Genomic DNA, 23,322 nt, shown 5'->3' with positions numbered 1-23,322 from the left:
CGGGCCCGCGCGGGCGCCCCCCAGTGGCCGCCCGCGGGGGCGCTCCCCGAGTGCGCCCGCCGGCTTCCCCTCTGCACCACACCTCTGCCCCCCTGGCCAGGCCCTTCCCGGAGTCCCCTTCAATCTAGCCCAGCCAATCCCTGGACCTCCTCGCCCCCGCAGCCCGCTGCCCTGGGCTGGTTTCAGGCTTTCATCCTTCCCCTGGTGAGATGAGCCCCAACCCTGGGGCTGGCCTCCCGGATTTCCAAGTGGCCCACCTTCCCCCCAGCCTGCTAACTACAGGGCGGCTTGGCCCCAGGGCACTGAAACTAAGCAGCTGAAAAGGTCTTCCCGAAGGATTTTTGAAGATTGCATCATTTTAAGCAGCATCCCCACACCCCACCCCCACCTCCATTCAGCCAATATTCTTCTCTTAACAGGTCTCTCTGTTTGGGAAAGACATTGTAGGTAAGGTTGAGTGATGGTGCCAACCGACGTTTCTGGGAGCAGAAGGCCACTTTAAGGTATGTTGGAATTGAGGGAACACTCTGACAGCTCAATGACATAGATAACACATGTAGTAAGTAGAGTGGGAGAAATCCTACGAGCAGCTTTGGTTCAAAGCTTTTGGGAACTTCTAAGTGAACGTGAAATCAACTCAGGACACTCTATTTGCCAGGACCTGCTGTCTTGGGAGACACTCAGGCTGGCCATTCAGTGTTCTGGTCTCTGCAAAGACAGCAAATCATACCTACTACCCTTGGCACCTATAGGACAAGGGCTCTGAACCTGAGGCCCACTGGGTCTGAGCCACCCCCATGCTTCCTCCATTGGGGCAGCAGGGCTCTGGCACAAGTGAGCCCTTCAGGGAAGGCCCCCCTTGAGAAGACAGGCGTCCCGGGGCTAGGGAGGCTCAGAAGGGTTCTGGACACGGTCAAGAAGAAAGAGGACTTCTGTGGTGCAAAACTCAAGAGCATCTTCATTGAACAACTTAAAAACCAGTGGCCTGGGACCCTCCCCCGAGGGCACTCTGTCCTGATGTCATATGCTCCCTAGGTCTGCACATCTCCTGAGGGAGCCAGAGGGAGGAAGAAGTGGCCTCTGGGAGGACCTGCCCCAGAAACATCACTCAAAGGAGCCACAGGGAGCCCAAGGACACCAGCAGAATGTAACCAGTGCGGGCGACCGGGCTCAGGAAGGCAGGATCACCCCTACTGATGAACCTCATGTCGCTGATCTGCCTCTTGATCCAGTGGGTGAACTGGGAGGTGCTGGTATAGATGCTTGGGAGGCGGTGCCGGTTGCAGCTAAGGCTCCAGCTCACCACCCCTATCTGAATCCAAGAGTTGTTCACCTGGCACACGAGGGAGCTGCCAGAGTTGTCCTGTGGAGGGGAGGGGAGAGGAGGAGGAAAGGCATGAGGAAGGCAGCTAGAAGTCCTCACTGCAGTCTCTGGAGAAGGTCACACCTTCCCAGCCCACGTCCTTAGCATGAGCTGCCTTAAGCTTGGGCCATCCCTGATAATGAGGCATAGCTCTGAACCTGCTCTGTGACATGGAAGCTCTGCACTGGGGCCCAGTTCAGGATCACACTGGCCTCTCTTTTCATTCTCCTGCTAATTCTCTGACCAGAAGCCCCTGGTCCCCATCTCTGCCCTCCCTAAAATCTTAGCCGGCCTCCAAGGTGCTGCCCTTGACCACTCTTTTTTTCCTACACCCCTGCCTGCAGAGTGGCTATTTGAAATGCAAACCAGCCCCTTCGTTTTGTACAAAGCAGATGCATGTATAAGAATAATGTTTCTAACAGCATGCATCAAAAAGTAATAGCTGTTCTGTCTGCTGATGGTGGGTTTGTGATTTTTTTAAAACTTTATACTCTTCTGTATTCTTGAAAAGTTTTGTAAATCAGAAAAACAGCTCTATCTACATATATTTTTTTAATGTAATTCAAACCAAGATTTAAAGAATATAAACTAATGAAGACTGCATGAGACATTTAAGGGAAAAAATAATAAAACTGGACCTAAGAATATAAAATAAGGACTACAACTAGGTAAATATATATTTTTGTTCTTAAGTGAGGTAACTTAAAATGCCAATGCTCAGCATTTGGCTTCCTGTAGTATGGAAGACCAGATACCCTGCCTGACCTTGCTGTAGATAACTAAATATGTATGATGCTGAAAAACTTATCATTTTAAAGGTATGGCTGAGCTGGCAAGAAAATAAAGATGCCTCAGAGTCCAAAACCTAAGGGAGGGCTAAAACCCAGAGAGATCAGCAAAGCCCACATGGCTTTGGTCTCCAAGCCATTTGCCAGACCCAGTGAAACTGAGCTTCTGTTTTCACAGTCTTGTTCGTCGGTGCGGGAGTTAAAAGGCAAAACTCAGGGCCTGTGCAAGGAGGGAAGCCTAAAACATCTTGCAAAAAGCAATACCTCCCAAAAAGGACCATGCCCTCTGAGTGAGGGGAAACTGGGAACACCTGCCCTCATATAAACTTGCAGTTGGAATTCACACTACGTGAGCAGTTCAAAAAACCCAAGCCAAGGATGTCATTCAAAGTGGTCCTGGGTTAGTCATGTGCCCAGCTATCCAGCAGAAGCAAGTATAGATTCTGTCTGAAGGAACCCACTTTGGAGGCTATGCTTCAGAGAATTCTCACAGAAACATCCTAAAGAACATTTCCTCACTTTTTAAAACATCACCCCCCACACAAGGAAGTCGAGATACTGCGAGCAAATGCCAGCCAGCAGAAAAAAACGAGAGCATAATTAGAGCCTTCATGGCTTGATACTCAGGGATTATTACACTTCTGAACTGGAAGGTTCAGAGTCTCTGGTAATGCTGCACTATTTCATAGGCTTGGGAAGCAGGATATGGCTGTTGGTTGTATTATTCTTTAATCTCCATATTCTTTTGTCTCTTCAATAGAGAGTAAAAACAATTTAAAAAGATAACAGTGTCAATCTTCCTTACATTAATCTCTAAAGTGCAAGCAATTCCAAACAAAATGCCAGACAGATTTTTTTTCAGGACCTTGACAATATGATTCTAAAATTGATATGGAAGGATAATAGTCCATGAATTCTATGACAGGCATGAGAAAGAAGAGCAAATTGGAGAGTCAGGCTGGGGGCAGATTTGACCTACCAAAGAGTTAGATATATTTCAAAGCTGTAGTTACAGAAACTGGTGCTGACATAAAAATAGAAAATAGGGGATGCCTGGGTGGCTCAGTGATTGAGCATCTACCTTTGGCTCAGGGTATGAACCTGGGGTTCCATGGTATGATCCAGGGATTAAGTCCTGCATCAGGCTCCCCACAGGGAGCCCACTTCTCCCTCTGCTGTGTCTCTGCCTCTCTGTGTGTCTCTCATGAATAAATAAATAAAATCTTTTTTTAAAAATAGGTAAATAGGCCAATTGTGCTTTGGAGAGCTAACCTGATGCCTGCACATGAGGAGACATGACACATGCCCCAGAAAGCTCTGGGAAAAAAGGATCTCTGTTGTAATGATGGGGAAACTGATGAAGAAATGTAAAGTTGGATCCTACCATAACAAAACTCCAGAGAAATTAAAACCCTCAATATCGAAAGTTAAAAAGATAAGACTCATTAAAAACATGTAGGACCTGAGCACCTGGGTGGCTCAGTTGGTTAGGTGTCTGCCTTCAGCTCAGGTCATGATATCATGGGTCCTGGTATCAAACCCTGTGTTAGACTCTCTTTTTTTTTTTTTTTAAGATTTTATTTATTTATTCATGAGAGATAGAGAGAGAGAGAGAGGCAGAGACACAGGCAGAGGGAGAAGCAGGCTCCATGCAGGCAGCCCGATGTGGGACTCGATCCCGGTCTCCAAGATCACACCCCGGGTTGCAGGCGGCGCTAAACCGCTGCGCCACCAGGGCTGCCCTGTGTTAGACTCTCCACTCAGTGAGGAGTCTATTTCTCCCTCTGCCTCTCCCCCCACAACCTGGGCTTATGCTTGCTCTCTCGCTCTCTCTCTTCTCTCAAATACATAAATAAAATCTTTTAAAAAATATGTAGGACCATAACTTTGACTTGAGATGAAGCATATGTTTGAAAATAAGACTTAAAGTCCACAAAGGGGAGATGTGTTGAGCTTAATTACATCAAAATTATGACTATTCAGTGAAGGACACCAAATCTCATTGGACATAGATGATGAATTAAGATAGGGCATTTACTCCATCTAAAACCAGCTAGAGGTCCAATATTTAGTATATGTAGGGACACCTTGAACATTAACAAGCAGAGAAACAGAGTTGAGAGACTTCTGGGGAAGATGGCAGAGTAAAAGTATCCTGGGCTCACCTCATCCCATAGATACACCTAGATAACACTCACATCAGAGTAAATAAACCAGAAAATGACCTAAAGACCGGCAGAACAGACTCACACTACAGATAAATGCAGAGGAGAGGCCACATTGAAGAGGGTAGAAAGGGTGGAGATTCAGTCAGGAGCCAAACTGACCTGTATTACCATCTGTGGGAAGGGGGGATGACACAGGTCAAGGAGGAGAGAAGAGCAGACCCCACCCCAGGCCCAAGGGAAGCCACTGGGAAGACAAATGCCTATATAACATCTGGCTTTGAGAACCAGAGGGGCCTAACTTTGGCAGTTCTTACAATCAGTAGAGCGTAATACCTGGAACTTTAAAAATCAGTGGCTCAACTCTGGGAGAGCCAGGGGTGATAGGAAACTGAGTCCTTGCTCTTAAAGAGACAGCATAACAAACAGCTGTGGAGATACAGCACTAGAAGCAGCAGTTTATAAAAAACACCTAGGGTATATGAGGACATTTATTTACTAATCTCAGCATGTGTGCTAAAGGGGCAGGGATCTTTGGGAGACTTCTCCAGGAACGAAAGAGCGGGCAGATACTGTTTCCTTCCCTGCTGCCCCCCTCCCCAACCTAGATACATGGACACCTACAGGAACCAGCCCCTCCAGAACACTCTCCCCATAAAGCTATAAGCTGATTTTTCAACAGAAGCTTTGCAGGCCAGAAGAAAGTGGCATGATATATTCAAAGTGCTGAAAGAAAAAAAAAACTACAACCAAGAACACTATACAGCAAGGCTACCATTCAGAATAAAAGGAGAGATAAAGAGTTTCCCAAACAAACAAAAGTTAAGGAATTCATGACCACTAAACCGGCCCTACAAAAAATGTTAAAGGGGATGGTTTGAGTGGAAAAGAAAGACCATAAGCAGGAGTTAAGAAGAGTAGGAAGCACAAAAGCAGTAAAAATAACTATATCCATAAAAATCAGTCCAGGGACTCACAAAACAAAAGGATCTAAGGTATGACACCATATACCTAAAACATGGGGTAGTGGGGAGAGGAGTAAAGAATGGGTCCAAACTTAAGTGACCATCAACTTAATATAAACTGCCATATGTGGGAAATGTCACGTACATATGTAATGGTAACCATGAATCAAAAACTGGCAATAGAATACCCAAAAAGTAAAGAGAGGCACTCCAAGTCTATCACTAAAGAAAGCCAGCACACTGTGAGAGAAGAGAGCAAGAGAAGAGAAGAAAGCCATAAAACAAGTAAAAAATGTCAATGAATATATAACTATTAATTATTACTTTGAATGTAAATAGACTAAATGCTCCAATCAAAAGACATGGTGATGGAACAGATAAAAAAGCAAGAGTCATCTATACACTGCCTACAAAAGACTACTTTCAGATTTAAAGACAGGTGCAGATTGAAAGTGAGGGGATAGAGAAGTGTTGACCATCCAAATGGAAGTGAAAAGAAAGCCAGGGTAGAAAGAGAGTTGAGTGAGACTCAAGAGTCTTCACCCCAGTCTCCAGATCCCTGATAGTTTGGAGAAGTGAGGAACCTCCCCCATCTCCCACTCCCAGGGACACTGAATGAGGGAGATGTGGTAGAGCTTGGCAAGGTGTAAATCAAATCAATTTTTAAATCTAGACTTGTAATCAGACAGGGTATGTAATAACTAAAAGTGACTAGAAACTGTATATTCTGCCCAAAATGATGTTTGAGAGAGGGAAGAAGCTTTGACATGGGGGGGACTTGAAAGAATAAAGCCATTGAATGTGGATTCTCTAACAAATTGAGATTCCTCAACAAACACACACAGGAAGGAATAAGTAGCACGATATTGTTCATGCAAGTTAAAAGACACATACAGCAACACTATGCATTTTTCAAAGATACAGACATCTTTAAAGATTTGAGTAGGTGCCTTTGTGGGGAGAGAATATGGAAGATGAAGGGGGAAATCAAGCTAATGATGATAATGTGAGAAGAGAAGATTAACTGGACTCTGGGAGCCCAGAGAAAAAGAGAACTCAGAATAGTAGGGAGAGAGAAAGCTTGCAAATGTGGACATTCTCTTACCACAATGAAATAAAACCAGAGCCCATGACAAAATGTAAACTATCTTATCAAAGGTAAAGAAATTAACTTTCAAAAATGTTAAAGTAAAAACAGAATTAAAATCTACCATTATTGTGTAGGGCGATAAGAATACCACATGTGGCAAAGCCCATGGGATACGGGCCTGAATTGCACATAGAAGAGTCCCGGGCTAAATATTTTCATCAAACAAGAGAGAATGAAGATAATTATTCATTATTGTCATCAATTATGTATTACCACATATTCAGCTCATGACACTTAAAAAGGAATTAATAAAGACAAAAAGGGGATAATCCACACATTAGAAAGCAGAAAATCATAGCCTTGAGAAATGAAATCAATAGCTTGTTCTCAAAAACCAACAGAATAGATAAGCACTTTACAAATCTTACCAAGAAAAACAGAGAGAAGAAAATGCAAATACTTCACAGTATGAGTAGAAAAGAGGCAAGAACCACATCCTGGGAAAATATACTTCTTCAGAATCTGAAGAATGTTTGTAACCTCCTCTTTATGGATTTAAATTCTGGATGAAACGAGTAATTTCTAAGAAAATGCAAATCATCTAAGTCCAATAACCACGAGTAAAACAACTGAAAATATTGTCCACAAACTACCCCTCAAATGAAAACAGGCCTGCGCAGTTTCATAGTCAACTTCTATTCAGCATTCAAGGAGCAGATAATTTATATCGTTTCAAATGTTCTAGAACATGGGCTAATACTTTTCAAGTGAAGTATAGTCTTGATTCTATACCTTGATATAAGGGGTACCTTCCTCAGCATGCTTTAAAAAGGACCCCAGCCTCACTAGAGGAAGAAAACAAAATGCAAAGGCGAGTGGGTCGTGCGCACAGGACTCTTCCATCTCAAGCCAGTACATTTCCCAGGCCCTGCACCAACATTGCCCTGTGCCTGTCCCAGGGCCCAGCACAGGGTGTCTGTTGGAAGAAAAAACAAATTAAACATGTTCTAAAAAAAGAGATTATAAATCTAAATCTGACAGATGAATGAAGCAGAATTACACTCTGAGCAGGGAAAGACGATCCTGGCATGCAGGCTAGGCAGACGTGAGGAATCTGTTCTCAGAGCTGACTCGGCACATCTGATCAGAGCATGGAGTCATCTTGAGAGCTGCAGAAAACACATTTTATGAAGCAAGGCATTCATTCCTGAACAAAATGCTATAGCAGATCAGGAAGGAATGGCTCTCTCCCTGACAGATGATATGCCAGATTAGCACCAGGCTTCATGATGAAGCGTGAGAAGCACATCCATGAAGGCCAGCTACAAGGCAAATTCCAGGATTTTGGGGGGAACATGTGCCCGCGGTATGAAAAACGCAAATATCGTGAAAACAAAAGAGGCAAAAAATCATAACTAATTAGAGCTCATATGAATGTAGGCCTGCAAAGCCCAAGAAAGTCAACTAAAAACTCTTAGATATAACAAAAGAGTTCAGCTTGCTGTCTTCAACAAGAGGATGAGTCTGGGGGAAGGAAATGAAGAAAGTGAAAATGAAGGAAGGTCTGGTCCTGTTGAGGAAGCTGTAGCCACTGATTAACTCTAGGTGTTAATTCGGCTCTAAATATGTGTGTGGAAAATATAGCGTGACCAGAAGCAGCACCAAATTGAGACATGACAACTTGTAAACCACTGCAGCAGAAAAGTAGACTGTGTAAAAAAAATCAACCCAAAACATAAGGCGGGGGAACAGAAAGAAATATTCTTCTCATCAATTGGATAAAAGGATATTCCCCCAGATATGCGGACAAAAACAGCATCCAGCTTTAAGCTGTTTAACAAGAGACATGCCTAAAACAAAATGGCATAGCGTCTCCTGGAAGACAGAGTAATTGTTCTGGAATATAGTTCTTGCACTGCAGTAGACAAGAAAAATGAGAAGCACACCCATTGTAAAGAAAGGAGATAAATTTATCATTGTTTTCAAATAATACGGCTCTGGACCTGCAAAATTAAAGAGAATCAACTAGATCCACAAACGATGCTTGTTACATATACACACACACTCACAGACACACACACGCTCACACAAACCAAATATATAATTCAAGTAGAAAGCACAATGAAAGGGCAGCCCTAATGGCCCAGCGGTTTAATGCCACCTTCAGCCCCAGGGTGTGATCCTGGAGACAGGGGATCAAGTCCCACGTCAGGCTCCCTGCATGGAGCCTGCTTCTCCCTCTGCCTGTCTCTCTCTCTCTCTCTCTCTCTCTCTCTCTCTCTTTCTCTGTGTGTGTATGTGTGTGTGTGTGTCACGAATAAATAAAATCTTTTTTAAAAAGTACAATGAAAGAAAACATACTGCTCACAGCAGATATAAAACAGGCATATTCTTAAGCAGCAGCCGCTTGTAGTAACTATGTGGAGAAAGCTGTGATATCCTTGCTCTAGACAGAAAGAAAGGGAACAAAATAGTCTATTTTCCCTAAATTAATCTATTAATTTCCATCAAAATCACCACATGATTTTGTTTTTGACATTATAGTAAAATTGTTCAGTTGGAATGAACATGGGAGGACAGCCAAGCAAATTCTTTAAAAGGAGAATAATGAAGGAGGACTTGCCTTACCACATACAAGAAAGAAAGAAAGAAAGAAAGAAAGAAAGAAAGAAAGAAAGAAAGAAAGAAAGAAAGAAAGAAAGAAAGAAAGAGCTACAATAATTTAAGAAGAATGGTGTTGGCAGAGGAATGAGACTGCAAGACTCAAAGACCGACCAAAATAAAATGGGAATGTAAAGTATAATAAAAGGGCTTTTTTTTTTTTGTAAGATTTTATTTTCAAGTAGACTCTACATTCAACGTGGGGCTCAAACTCACAACTCCAAGATCAAGAGGCACACATTCTGCGGACTGAGCCAGTCAGGCAGCTTCTAAAGGGGGCATTTCTAATTCACTACCAAAAAAATTAAAGTATTCAATGAAAGATTATTTACATAACTGGCTATATTTGGAGGAAAATAAAACAGATTCCTTCTCTCAACCTTCCAGATGAATCAAAATTAAAATATTTAAAGAAAAGAATTAAGAACACGTGAGTGAAAAATTTTATAATCTTTGGGTGGGAAAGGTAGAAAAGCACAGCACAAAAACCACTATCATCAAGGGAAATAATGAAAAATCAAATTTTTAAATAACTCTATGGAAAAAAGTCCACACCAAAAGAAGGCAAATGATGGACAGATCAGTAAAATATCATAAAACATTTTATAAAGGGTTAAAACTTCCAGTTCTCAAAACTTTTAATAACTTTTCATTTTGAAATAATTTGAGACTCACAGAGAAGTTGCTGCAAGTAGAATATTTTTACTCAGATTTACTAATTGTTAATGTTTTACCATATTTGTTTTATATTCTCTCTCCATCTGTGTATGTGTATATGTGTGAATGTGTGTTTACATAAAAATACATATACTCATAAACCATTTTAAATTAAGCTGAAAAAGACATGATGTTCCTTTATCAATAATTACTACAGCATGCGATATCCAGAGTTTTTACAAACCAATAAAAACCAAAGTAGTTTAGTAGAAAACCATGAGCAAAGGACACAGAAAAGTGTAAATGGTCCACTGAACAGTACAAGTCTCTTTATCTGGACTCCCTTTGTCCTTTTACAATTTATTTAGAAGTTGGGTTCTTTCCCTGAACTTGGGTAAAAGCTTGGGCAGAACAAGAAGTGTTGCTCACTGAGATTAATGGAATCAGTGTCACCATGAGGACAGTCTCATAAACATATCTCAGTTCAGAAATCAGAATATCCATTCCCACACAGCAATCACAATGTCAGACTTCTAAAGTAAAACTTCTCCCCACTGCGGTCTAGGGCTTTTGGCAAGCAGGAGGGAAAGGAGGAGCCAGGTCTGCTTTTCCTGTTCCTCTCATTCAGCAACCGCCCCAACCCCATCTTGCTAACCCGTTTTCTGAACCTACTACCAAGGTTAAAGCAGAAGAGCGAGGAGGCAAGAGAACCAGCACTTCCTGCTCTCTGGGTCTTGAGATTGATAGCTGACATCACGCTCCCTGGGTGATCTTGTTGAAACCCCTCCCAGGAGATCTGAGTGTGGGATAGACAATCCCCGACCCGCCCCTGGCATCCTTTGAATCCTAATGCACATTGTATTTTGATGACTTCATTGAAACTTCCTATTTAATAACTTGTTGTACAAGCAATTAACAGGATTGCTCAATTTCATGAAATTAAAGCAGAAATGAAAGTTTTAGTCTATCAGAGGAACATAATAAACATAATACCTAAATGCCAGTGATGACATAGAGAAAGGGGCACTCATATACTGTTGGTATTAATATAAAAGGATAAGTATTTGAGAAAGCTAATTTGTCAATATCTTTTAATTTTTTATTTTATTTATTTATTTTTTATGATTTTATTTATTTACTCATGAGACACAAAGAGAGAGAGAGGTAGAGACACAGGCAGAGAGAGAAGCAGGCTCCATGCAGGGAGCCTGACGTGGGACTCGATCCTGGGTCTCCAGGATCAGGGCCTGGGCTGAAGGCAGTGCTAAACCACTGAGCCACCGGGGCTGCCCCTCTTTTAAAATTTTAAATGTGCATACAACTGATCTTGTAATTACACTTCTAAAAATTTACTTTAGAGAAATATTTGAATAAATGTGCAAAGATCTATGAACAAAGATTTCTGGCATGGTAGAAAAAATATTGAAATGAGTTCAGATGTCTATCAATAGGAGAACGGTTAAATAGATTATGACATATCAATATGAGAGAATTGTTGTTCAGTATTCAAGGAGAATGGAATGTATTTACATAGATAGTCCAAGATAGTCCAAGATCTATTTCAAGTGAAAGTAAAAAATTTGTTGGAGAATAAAATTATAGGAGAGTCTTTCATTCATTAAAGATAAAAACTAGAAAAAAATCCTAAAACTTATTTGGGGTTTCATATATGTATAGAAAGAAATGTTAGGGATAGAAACTAAACAACTTAGAGTGGAAATTTCTAGGTAGTTTGATTATAGGGAAGTCTCATTTTCCAATGTTTGCATTTATGTGCTACTTTTTTTTAAAGAGATGCATGCATTTCCTTTCAAATCACACTATGTATATATTTTTTAAATAAAGTAATGATAAGGGAATCACAGCAGTATAAAACTTAAGAGATGAAACCACATTTAATTAAAAGATGATTTCATAGTTTTAAATACTTCAAACACAAAACTAGAAAGAGTAAATCTTTTTGCTCAAGAAGACAGAAAAATAAAACCAAATCAAGCCCAAGGGAAGCAGAAGAAAATTAAGAGAAATAGAAAACAATGAAATAAGTAAAAAAAACTTAACTATATACCAGGCCACTAGGCAAACTGCAGCATATCCCATATAGCAGGTATCATTGTAGAGCCAATTTTATGATTACATGGCAAGCGGGTTGGAAATCATTAACAAAACAAACAAGCACACATGTATTTGGAAATGGGAAAAAATGCTTATAAATAAGCTATAGATCAAAATGAAATAAGAATGGGAATTAGAGAAAATATTTAGAACTAGGTAACAGTAAAAATGCTACATACTAAAATATGTGGTATTAGGCTAAAGCAGTATGTAGAGGGAAATCTGTAGACTTAAATACTTTTATTAGAAAAGAAAAAAGTCCAAAAATACATTGGAGGTCTTCCTTACCCACTCATCTATCGATGGACGTTTGGCTGCTTCCACATCTTGGCTGTTGTAAATAATGCAATAAGCATAGGGATGCATATATCTTTTCAGATTAGTCTTTTCATTTTCTTCAGGTAAATGCCCAGTGGTGTAATTACTGGATCATAGGGTAGCTCTATTTTTAACTTTTTGAGGAAATTCCATACTATTTTCCACAGTGGCTGCACCAGTTTGCATTCCCACCAACAGTGCAAGAGGGTTCCCCTTTTCTCAACATCCTCGCCAACACCTGTTGTTTCTGATGTTGTTAATTTTAGCCATTCTGGCAGGTGTAAGGTGATATCTCATTGTGGTTTTGATTTACATTTCCCGGATGATGAGTGATGTTGAGTATCTTTTCCTGTGTCTGTTGGCCAACTATATGTCTGCTTTGGAAGAAATATCTTTTCAGGTCCTCTGTTCATTTTTTAATCAGATTGTTTGGGGTTGTGTTGTTGTTGTTGTTGTCTTGATAATTGAGTGTTGTATGGGTTCTTTTTTATGGGTTCTTTACATATTTTGGGTATTAGGCCTTTATTGAAAATATCATTTGCAAACACCTTCTCCCATTCAGTAGGTTACCTTTTCATTTTGTTGATGGTTTCCTTTGCTGTGCAGAAGCTTTTTAGTTTGATGTAGTCTCACTGTTTTGTTTTTGTTTGTTTCTGTTTTGCTTTTGTTGGCCTTGCCTGAGGAGATAGATTAAAAAACATATTTCTAAGACTGATGTGCAAGAGTTTACTGCTATGTTTTCTTTTAGAAGTTTTACGGTTTGGGTCTTAAACTTAGATCTTTAACCTATTTTGAGTTTATTTTTGTGTATGGTGTGAGAAAGTGATTGAGTTTCATTCTTTTGCATGTAGTTGTTTGGTTTTCCCAACACTGTTTATTGAAGAGATAGTGTTTTCCTCATGGCATATTCCTGCCTCCTTTGTCATAGATTAACCATAGAAGTATTGGTTTATTTGGGGGCTACCCATTCTGTTCCATTGATCTGTGTCTATTTTGTGCAAATACCATACTATTTTGATTACACTAGCTTTGTAGATAGCTTGAAATCTGGGACTGTAATACCTCCAGCTTTGTCATTCTTTCTCAAGATTGCTTTGACTATTCTGGGTCTTTTGTGGTCAAATTTTAGGATTATTTGTTCCAGCCTGGTGAAAAATACTATTGGTATTTTGATAGGGATTGAATTGAATCTGTAGATTGTGTTGGATAGCATAGACATTTTAATGATTAATTTTTCCAATCCATGAGCATGGTGTATCTTTCCATTTATTTGTGTTATCTTCAATTTCTTTCATCAATATCTTACAGTTTTCAGACTGCACATCTTTCACCTCCTTGGCTAAATCTATTCCTAGGAATTTTATTCTTTTTTATGTAATCGTAAACAGAGTTATTTTCTTAATTTCTGCTACTTCATTATTAGTGTATAGAAATGCAACAGATTTCTGTATATTAATTTTGTATCCTGAATTCCTTTATTAGTTCTATTAGTTTTTTGATGGATTCTTTAGGGTTTTCTATGTAGAATATCGTCTCACTTCAAAATCGTGACAATTTTACTTCTTCCTTATCAATTTGGATGCCTTTTGTTTCTTTTGTCTGTGGTTAAAAATTCAGTACTGTGTTGAATAAAAGTGGCAAGAGTGAATGTCTTTGTCCGGTTCCTGACCTTAGAGGAAAAGCTTTCAGTTTTTCACCATTGAGTATGATGTGCTGTGGGTTTGTCATACATGGCCTCTATTATGCTAAGGTTTCTTCCCTCTATACACACTTTGCTGAGAGTTTTTAACATGAATGGATGTTGAATTTTGTCAAATTATTTTTATCCTTTTGTTAATCTGGTGTATCATGTTGATTGATTTGCAGATATTGAACCATCTTTGCATCCCTGGAACAAATCCCACGTAGTCATGGTGAATAATCCTTTTAATGTATTGTTGAATTAAGTTTGTTAATATTTTGTTGAGGCTTTTTGCTTGTAGTTTCATTAAGGATATTGGTCTTTAATTTTCTTTTTGTGTAGTGTCTCTGATTTTTGTATTAGGGTAGTGCTGGCCTCATAGAATAAATTTTGAACCATTCTTTCCTCTTCGATTTTTTTTGGAATAGTTTGAGAAGAATAGGTAATTCACCTGTGAACCTATTTAGTCCTGGACTTTTGTTCATTGGGAGTTTTCTGATTACTGATTCACTTTTATTACTAGTAATCAGCCTGTTCCAAATTTCAATTTCTTCCTGATTCATTCTTGGAAGATTGTATGTTTCTAGGAATTTATCCATTTCTTCTAGGTTGTCCAATTTTTTCATGTATTATTTTTCATAGTTGTGTCTTATAATTCTTTATATTTCTGTTGACTAAACTTCTCTTTCATTTCTGATTTTATTTATTTGAGTCCTCTCTCATTTCCTTGTTGAGTCTGGCTAAAGGTTTATCATTTTTATCTTTTCAAAGAACTAGCTCTTAGTTTCATTGATTTTTTCCTATTGCTTTTTTTCAGTCTCTATTTTATTTATATCACTCCAATATTTATTATTTCCTTCTACTAACTTTGGGCTTTGTTCTTCTTTTTTCTCATTCCTTCAGGTGTAATATTAGATTGAGATTTTGTTTCTTGAGGTAGTCCTGCATCATTATAAACTTGTCTCATAGAACTGCTCTTTAGTCAAAGCATTGCCAATTTTGTTTGTTTTATGTTGTTTTGTTTTTGGAAAAACTGGTTATTATTTTCAATGTTATATTATTGTTTATTCTGGTCTCTATATTATTTATTTCTGATTTTTCTTTGTTACTTCCTTCCTCTACGAAATTTCAGCTAAGTCTCTCCTTTTTCTAGCTCCTTGTGGTGTAATTTATTTATTCGAACTCTTTTCTTAACACAAGTATTTATAACATAAATTTCGCTATAACATCTGCTTTTGCTGCATCCCATAGGTTTTATAATATTGTGCTTTATTTTTCTTTTGTTGTGAGACATATTTTGACTTGCCATTTTATTATTTGACCCACTGCTTGTGCAGTAGTGTGTTAATATTTACATGTTAAATATTTAATATTCACATTGTAGATTTTCCAGTTTTTATTATTGATCTTTAGTTTTATACCATTGTGGTTGGAAAACATCCTTAGTATGATATTAGTCTTAAATTTGTAATATTTATTATCTTTTTATGTGATTTAATCAGAGGATTGTTCTATGTATACTTGAGAAAAATATGTGTTCTATTTTTCTTGGATGGAATGTTTTATATATATATTTTAGAACCATGTATTTTGAAATATTCCTCAAGTAAAAAATGTTCTTGTTGAAAAAATAATAACTGTAGCTGATGGTACCCACTTAAAATAAAGCATTTCAGAAGGAAAGTGGGTGGGGAAATGGGTGAAGTAGATGACGGGGATTAAGAGTACACTTACCATGATGAGCACTGAGTAACGATGTATAGTATTTGAACCACTATATTGTATACCTAAAACTAATATAGCACTATATGTTAACTATACTGGAATTAAAATTAAAAACAACAAAAATGTTTTAAATTGAGATGCTTCTGCTGCATCTCAAAGATTTTAGACCATTGTATTTCCATTTTCATTTGTCTCAAGGTATTTTTATTTTTTTTTATTTTTTTATAATTTTTATTTATTTATTTATTTATTTATTTATTTATTTATGATAGTCACACAGAGAGAGAGAAAAAGAGGCAGAGACACAGGCAGAGGGAGAAGCAGGCTCCATGCACCGGGAGCCTGACGTGGGATTCGATCCCGGGTCTCCAGGATCGCGCCCTGGGCCAAAGGAAGGTGCCAAACTGCTGTGCCACCCAGGGATCCCATCTCAAGGTATTTTTAAATTTCCTCTTTGATTTCTTCATTCATCCATTGCTTATTTGGGAGTGTGTTGTTTAGCCTCCACGTTTCCATTTTTTCCAGTTTTTTTCTTGTAATTGATTTCCAGTTCCATACTATGTGGAAAAGATGCTTGATATGATTTCAATCTTCTTAAATTCACTGAAACTTATTTTAGTGGCCTAACATGTGCTCTATTCTGGAGAATGTTCCATGTGCACTTATGTATTTGAAAATAATATGTATTCTGTTTTCTGGTTGGAATGTTATATATATATGTATATGTATATGTACATACACACATACATACGCACATATATAATGCTATATATGTACATATATTATATATATACATACACACATGTAAAACATTCAGCATACATATACTGTATATTGGACTGTTCAAAGCCACTGTTTCCTTACTGATTTTCTGTCAGGAAAATCTATTCAGTAAGTGATGTACCTAAAGTACCCCATTATTATTGTATGTATCACTGTTACTTTCTCCCTTTATGTCTGTTCATATTTGCTTTACACATTTTAGGTGCTCCTCTACTAGATGCATGGATATTTACAATGGTTACATCCTCTTGTTGGATTGGTCCCTTTATCATTATATAAGGCCTTTTTTTGTTACATTGGGTTTTTTTTTTTAAATACCTTTTGTCTAAAATAAGTATTGCTACCCCAGCTTTTTTTTTTTTTTTTTTTTGCTTTTTGCTTCAGTTTGCATGGAATATCTTTTTTCATCCCTTCACTTTCAGTCTGTATGTGAGTCTCTTATAGGCAGCATATAAATAGGTCTTGCTTTTCTTATCCATTCAATCGGAGTGTTTAGTCCATGTACATTTAAAGTATTTACTGATAGTTATGTACTCATTGCCATTGTGGTGGTTGTGACCTTGTTTTTATATCTCTTCTCTGTTCCTTTCTTCCTCTCTTGTTCTCTTCTCTTGGAATTTGATGACTTTCTTTAGTGTTATGCTTGGATTCCTTTCTCTTTGTGCATGCCTGTGTGTGTATCTATTATAGGTTTTTGATTTGTGGTCACCATTGAGGTTTGTAATATTCTATGTGTACAGCAATCTACTTTAGGTTAATGTCGCTTAAGTTTGAATATTTTCTAAACACTACATTTTAATTCCCACCACTTCCACATTTTATGTATATGATGTCATATTTTACTCTAGGAAAGGGCAGCCCAGGTGGCTCAGTGGTTTAGCACCGCCTTCAACCTGGGGCATGATCCTGGAGACCCCAGATGGAGTCCCACGTCGGGCTCTCTGCATGGAGCCTGCTTCTTACTCTACCTGTGTCTCTGCCCCTCTCTCTCTCTCTCTCTCTCTCTCTCTCTGTCTCTTGTGAATAAATAAATAAAATCTTTAAAAAAAAATCTAGTAAAGAGTTTTTGCAATGGATGCCACTGGGACAATTGGAAGTCCGTATGAGTAAACATAAAAATAGTGCTCTCCCTATCTAAACACCACTCACAAAATGAATGCATGTGGATTTAAGACCTAAATGTGAAAACCAAAAATTTTCAAACTTTAAGAAACAAAAATATAGGAAAGTCTTTATGACCTCAGGAAAAGGAAGGAGTTCTTAAATAAGACGCAAAAACATAAGCCAGAAAGGAAAATATGGATCTACATTTGACTACAATAAAACCTAAACTGCTGTTCAGCAAACAAAAGAATAAACATAATGAAAACATAAATAAAAAACTGGGACAAGATATCTGCAATATACAATGGACACAGAACCAGTATCCAGAATATAAAAATATGATAAAAAGAAAAAGGCAAACAATAGAAAATGTGCAAAATATCTGAGTGAGTCAGTCATAGAAGAAGAATTACGAATGGAGACTGAGCACGTGAAAAGATGCATAATGGCACTAGTAACTAGGGACATGCACGCTCCAACCACAATGTGATTTCTGTTTCTCATCTAACAGAATGGAAAACATTTTATAGTCTGCCAGTACCAAAAATGTTGGCAACAATATGGAACAACAGAATTCTCAGACATTGCTATAAGAATATGGATTAATACAATCAATTTGGAAAACAATTAGGCAGTAACTATTAAAGATGAAGGTATAGGGGCGCCTGGGTGACTCAGTCAGTTAAGCATTTGCCTTTGGCTCAGGTCATGGTCTCAGGGTCCTAGGATCGAGCCCCGCATTGGGCTCCCTGCCCAGTGGGGAGCCTGCTTATCCCTCTCCCTCTGCCCCTCTCCCCTCCAACCTCCCCCATCCCAACACTGTTTTTTACCTGCACTCTCTCTCAAATAAATAAATAAAATCTTCAAAAAAAGAAAAGATGAAGGTATGCACAGCCTATAACCCACTAGTTCCTTGCAGGACACATCCTGTTGAGAAGTTCTGGAACATGTAAACAGGGAGATGTGTATAGGACTATCCAGCAGTTTGTGATATGAAAAAACTTAAAAATTGGGGTGCCTAGGTGGCTAGGTTAGTCGAGCGTCTGACTCTTGATTTCGACTCCCATCATGATCTCAGGGTCATGAGATGGAGCTCTGAGTTGGGCTCCGCACTCAATGGGGAGCCTGCTTGAGATTCTCTCCCTCTGCCCCTCCCCCACCACCCATGCATACACATGCTCTCTCTCTTTAAAATAAATGAATTTTTTTTAAAACCTGAAAACTACCTTAGCACTATAAACAGTAGAGTGTTTAAACTGTGGCATATTCACAAGAGGATATCATAGAGAGCTGTTAATAAATTAGAGCTGCACATATCAATATGTATAAATCTCAAAAACAATGTTCAACAGAAGATTCAAGAGTCAGGCCCATGTTTTCAGAATGATGCCACTTATGCAAAACTGATTCTGTAAAACTCTATTTTAGACTTGGTAACTGAAGGCCAAGGAAAGGAGATTTTCATAAGGTCACCCAGTAACTTGTGAAAAGGAAGACATGTCCCCTGAAAGCCCTCTCCCTGCCCTGGGCCATAGCACCCCGCACCTGACAGGAGTCCATGCCCCATTCTGAGCTGACACACAGCATGTCATTCCCAATGAACTGCTTCTGGTCCTTCAAGAAGAGGAACTGGTACTGCTGACGGCAGATTTCACTGTTTATGATCTTGACAGCCACCTCCTGAAGACTGTAGGGGCTCTTTGGGGTTACTGAAGAGACTGAGAGAGAAAGAGAGAGAGAGAGAGAGGGAGGGAGGGAGTTGAGATATGCCTTGTCATTCCTTCAACTATTTGGCACATCTCCATCTTAAACTTGTCCAGATTCACTAGAGTAGGAAGCAGGGCCATTTTGGAGGGAAAAGTATCCCAAGGGGATCAGAGCAACATCTAAGCATGGAATGAGGACAAGGAGAGACTACTCTAATAATTCAGGTTTCATGAGGGTGGGGGCTGAGCACTGCTCCACAGCTATCCAGCAAGATGTCAAGACCCCAGAGCCCAGAGTGTGCCACCCACTGGAAGACAGGATTCCACAAACACTCCTAGACTCTAAGCCTCTAGGATGGCACCAACAGAGGTCAGATCTCCAGGAATTACTGGTGCCTTGAGGTAACAAGTAGGTATGAATGCTGCCCGATGCCTTACTTTCTGAGATCATGTGCCACTTGCAGACAGAGAAACCCATTAATAGCCAAAAATTAATTCCCTGCCATGCTGCAAAGTGAGGCTTGGCACTGGATCTAATTTAACTTTGGCAACTGAGGTTTACGCAGGCCATGTGTCTTTTACACTAAAGTACGGTGTGTTCTCCTGAAGACTATAGGGGGCCTTTGGGGGTCCTGAAGAGACATGGCCAGGATAGTGTGCAGCACATGTAAGTGCTCAGGAATGTTTGCTGAACAAATGAATAAGGGAATGAACAAATGAGAGGTGCCTGGGTGGCTCGGTCGGTTGGGCGTCCAACTTTTGATTTTGGCTTGGGTCATGATCTCAGGGTCATGGGATCAAGCCCTGCATCAGGCTCCAGGTTGGGCATGGAGGTTGCTTGGGATTTCTCTCTCTCTCTCTCTCTCTGCCTCTCCCCACCACCCCTTTTTTTTAAAGGGGGAATGAACAAATAAGTCCATACTGGAGTTCTGTTCAGAAGAGGTTAGTGTCTTGGAACCTCTACCTGCCTTCACTCACCTTGAGGATTTTTATATCCCCACCCGATCACCCAGCACAAGGTTCCGATAGATGGCTCAAATCTGCTGCTGGGTAGGCAGACAGGCTGGATGAGCGGGGACCAGGATATGGGGGCCCTGAGCTTCAGAAGGGCAATGTCCTGGGATATGAGGTTGTGGAAATCCTCGTGAATCACAATGCGAGTGAGCAGGAGCTGAGTGCTGTTTTCTGGGAGGTGTTGGACTCCCACCATCACGGAGTACATTTTGGGGTCCTTGGATCTGTAGGGTCATGGGGAGGAGGCAGATCATTAGCAGTGGGGTCATACGTGGTTAGAGAAACACAGACTGAGCACACTGTAACCCAGCTGGGCCCCTTGTCCCAGATCCCCAAATTTACTGCCTACCCCTATCCCCTAGGCCAGAAAGCAAAACTCTAGGTCTGGATGGCTGCCCTGACTGACCTCTGTAGACAATGCGCAGCTGTGAGGATCCACTGGTGATGGATGATGGAGCCACTACAGATGTATACACCCAGAAGGAGGATGCTCACCTGCCATGGCCACTTGCCTACCTCTACCAGCTTCCCCTTCACCATTTTGCAAGCGATGTTGGTGTGACCACAGGTCTGGAACCAGGACTCTATGGAAAAAGGTAGAAAGGGGAGCATGCCAGCCCTGAGCAGATGCTCATCCAGTAAAAGGCAGCCCTCACACACCGCAGCACACAGCAAACCATCCAAAGGCAGAGAGGGCCACATTCCAGCCATTGCGTGGGGAAGGGCTTTTTCCTACAGCAAGTGCTCCATTTTATAAAGCAATCCACCAAACAATGGGGACCTGCCAGCCCTTCCAGGGCTTATTAGGAGCTACCACTCCAGGGTTTATCTCTACCCCAGTCATTTACACAAGCAGATAGGAGAGTGAAGGAGGAGACTCATCTGAGGAGTGAGTTGCCAGTCAAGGGGCAGGTGATGGGGCACAAGTGAGCATGATCATTTGTATTCGTGGCCAGAAAGCAATGGATAGTGAGGTTGTATTGCACAACTCCAGGCCTGCCTCCACAGGTCTCACACACACACATACACATACACACACACACCCGCCAAGTATGCTCTCTATGACCATATAGGGAAGTAAGTAGAGATGCTTGTCAATCACCTCCTTGCCCCTCCCTGTCCCCAACCACAGAAGCAGGAGAAGAAGGAGCTGCATGGACCTGCTTATGAGACTGAGAACATGAACTGGACCATCTTAGACTGGACAATTTAATAACTGAATGTCACTGAGGACAAGAAAGGGAGAAATTCTACAGCAAAGGTTGAAGACCAAGATTAAAGACAAAAAAAAAAAAAAAAAGGTTTTTATGTATGTAGCCTGCTGTCAGTTTAGGCTGGCCAACACGCTGTTAACATGCAGTCATGGATCCTCACGGAGGCAAAGCTAGACATGTGTTTACACTGTCAGAAGCTGGAGTGGTTCCAGAAAGTCTGTTTCCCTCAGTGTGCATGCCAAGCAGAGCATCAGGGACTCAGGAGCAGTAACCAAGGCTTGTTCTTGCCTAGGGAGGGTCCCTGATGTTGATGGAGGGGTCCATTAATAAGCAGACAAGGCTACTAATCTAGGGGGGTCCATACACATTAGCAGAAACATCCAGTAGGCTCTGTCTCATAGAAATCCCCCACAAATCATTCTACCATGAAGATGCCAGTGCTAAGTCCAGCAGTTCAGTCTGTGGGGAGCCATGATGGGTTGGTTGGGGGCCTGAGGTGTTGCAGATCAACCTCGTCAGAGGCACAGCATCACTGGCCCACACATAGGGAATGCTCAGTGGCTCAGACTCTACTGCGGATGACCTCTACCCCACTTGGAGCCTGAGAGTCACAGCACTCCCACTTACAAGCCACACTTAGATGTTGTGGCCAAAAGTCACCTGTGGTGACAGGAAGATGTGTCTCGGCTCATGATTTCTGTCTTTGTAAGGTCACAGCCCCCCATCTCCACTCCCACGTCATCCCAGGCACAGCAGTCAGTTCTGTGGAGCAGTCCACACATCCTCACCACTCTAAAACATTCCAGATGTCCAAGGGCATCCCCAAGTAGGAGACCACTCACTCTCTCATTCACTCAATCTACAGGTTACTGGTCTGATGAGGGGAGTCACACAGTGAGGGAAAAAGAAAAGTCAGTCCCTGAGTTGGGGGATATGTCCCTACTCACAGACGCCATGCCAGCATGTTTCCTGCCAAGCGGCGGAACGATCAGGGGCAGGTGACCTGAGAAAGGGCCACCACCACAAGATCCCAAGTGGTTGGTTAGTGTGGGGAGCCAGGAGGACTTCTGTCAGTCACACGGTGGCCCAAGTTTTTTACCCCAAAGAGTCTACTGAAAACCAGTATGGACTCCTGGCTTCTTAAGTCACTTAAGTCCCCTGGGCCTTGGTTTCCTCCTGTGAAATGGGGATACCGTAAAGCCCAGCTCACAGGGTGTTGAGACCTTACATCGATACGTAGATAGCTGTCACTCACACCTCACATTGCCGTCCCAAGTCCTAGTTCTCCTAGGTTGTGCCTCCCAAACAAGCTCCTTTGGTCCACACAGCTGTTTGCTTGTTCCCCAATTCCTAACAAGGCTCTTCCCTTGCGTTCATGAGCACCCTACAAACTGGAACTGCTTCAACAGGGTCTGGGTCCCTAGGCTGGCACATCATGCTGGCCGGTGAGGATGTGTTCATCAGGATATGGTTAAATTTAGACAGGAGGACAGCACCCAGGCAAACAGACCCCTCCTGCCTCTCTCCCATGTCCCGAAAGCCCTACCTTCAAGATACAGGGGAGACCCAAGTCTGGCAGAAGGAAATGGAGAGGAGAGGCTTTGAAGATCTCCTGGCCCACATGCCATGGCTAGCAGGTGCCCAGCCCACACTGGTCCCTGTAAGGGATGTGGGGGTAGGGCGGGGCAGGGTGTCTCCACTGTGTGAGAATTCTAGAACTCATGGTTTGTTTATTCACAGTAGTGAGGAGTGGGTCTCTACTACCGGGCTGGGGACTCATCCAGCTGGAGCAGCAACAGGACACTGAGAAGGGACAGTGCGTTAGTGGTGAGGGCCCACCAGGGCCACAATGGGATGCTGCTGCCAGGCCCCTCCCTGGAATGATGCTCCGGGTGCTCAGCCCTGAGCTTGTGACAGCAGCATCTGGTGTCTGGCCCACAACAATGCCTCCTGAGCTCAGCCTCGGCTTTGAT

At 41.1% G+C, this 23,322-nt stretch overlaps 1 protein-coding gene and 1 long non-coding RNA gene across 2 annotated transcripts; one reads left to right on the top strand and one right to left on the bottom strand.

Moving 5' to 3' along the window:
- The first annotated feature begins 26 nt into the window (after nucleotides 1-26).
- LOC125753103 (uncharacterized) lies at nucleotides 27-1,366 on the top strand. Its single transcript, XR_007404121.1, has 2 exons — nucleotides 27-204; nucleotides 420-1,366. It is a non-coding gene; the product is annotated as an uncharacterized LOC125753103 (long non-coding RNA).
- On the bottom strand, nucleotides 939-23,054 carry LOC112666839 (putative serine protease 46). The gene is made up of 5 exons (XM_025458290.3): nucleotides 22,896-23,054; nucleotides 20,542-20,719; nucleotides 20,100-20,359; nucleotides 18,961-19,133; nucleotides 939-1,363 (listed from the first exon to the last, which is right to left on the bottom strand). The coding sequence occupies exons 1-5, from the start codon at nucleotides 22,975-22,977 to the stop codon at nucleotides 1,109-1,111; spliced, it is 948 nt and encodes a 315-aa protein (XP_025314075.3). The 5' UTR covers nucleotides 22,978-23,054; the 3' UTR covers nucleotides 939-1,108.
- Nucleotides 23,055-23,322: the final 268 nt, after the last annotated feature.

This window comes from Canis lupus, chromosome 20, assembly GCF_003254725.2.
Source record: "Canis lupus dingo isolate Sandy chromosome 20, ASM325472v2, whole genome shotgun sequence".
NCBI classification, from domain to species: domain Eukaryota; kingdom Metazoa; phylum Chordata; class Mammalia; order Carnivora; family Canidae; genus Canis; species Canis lupus.
Note: the sequence above shows the minus strand (reverse complement) of the source record. Positions and strands in the feature narration are given on the sequence as shown.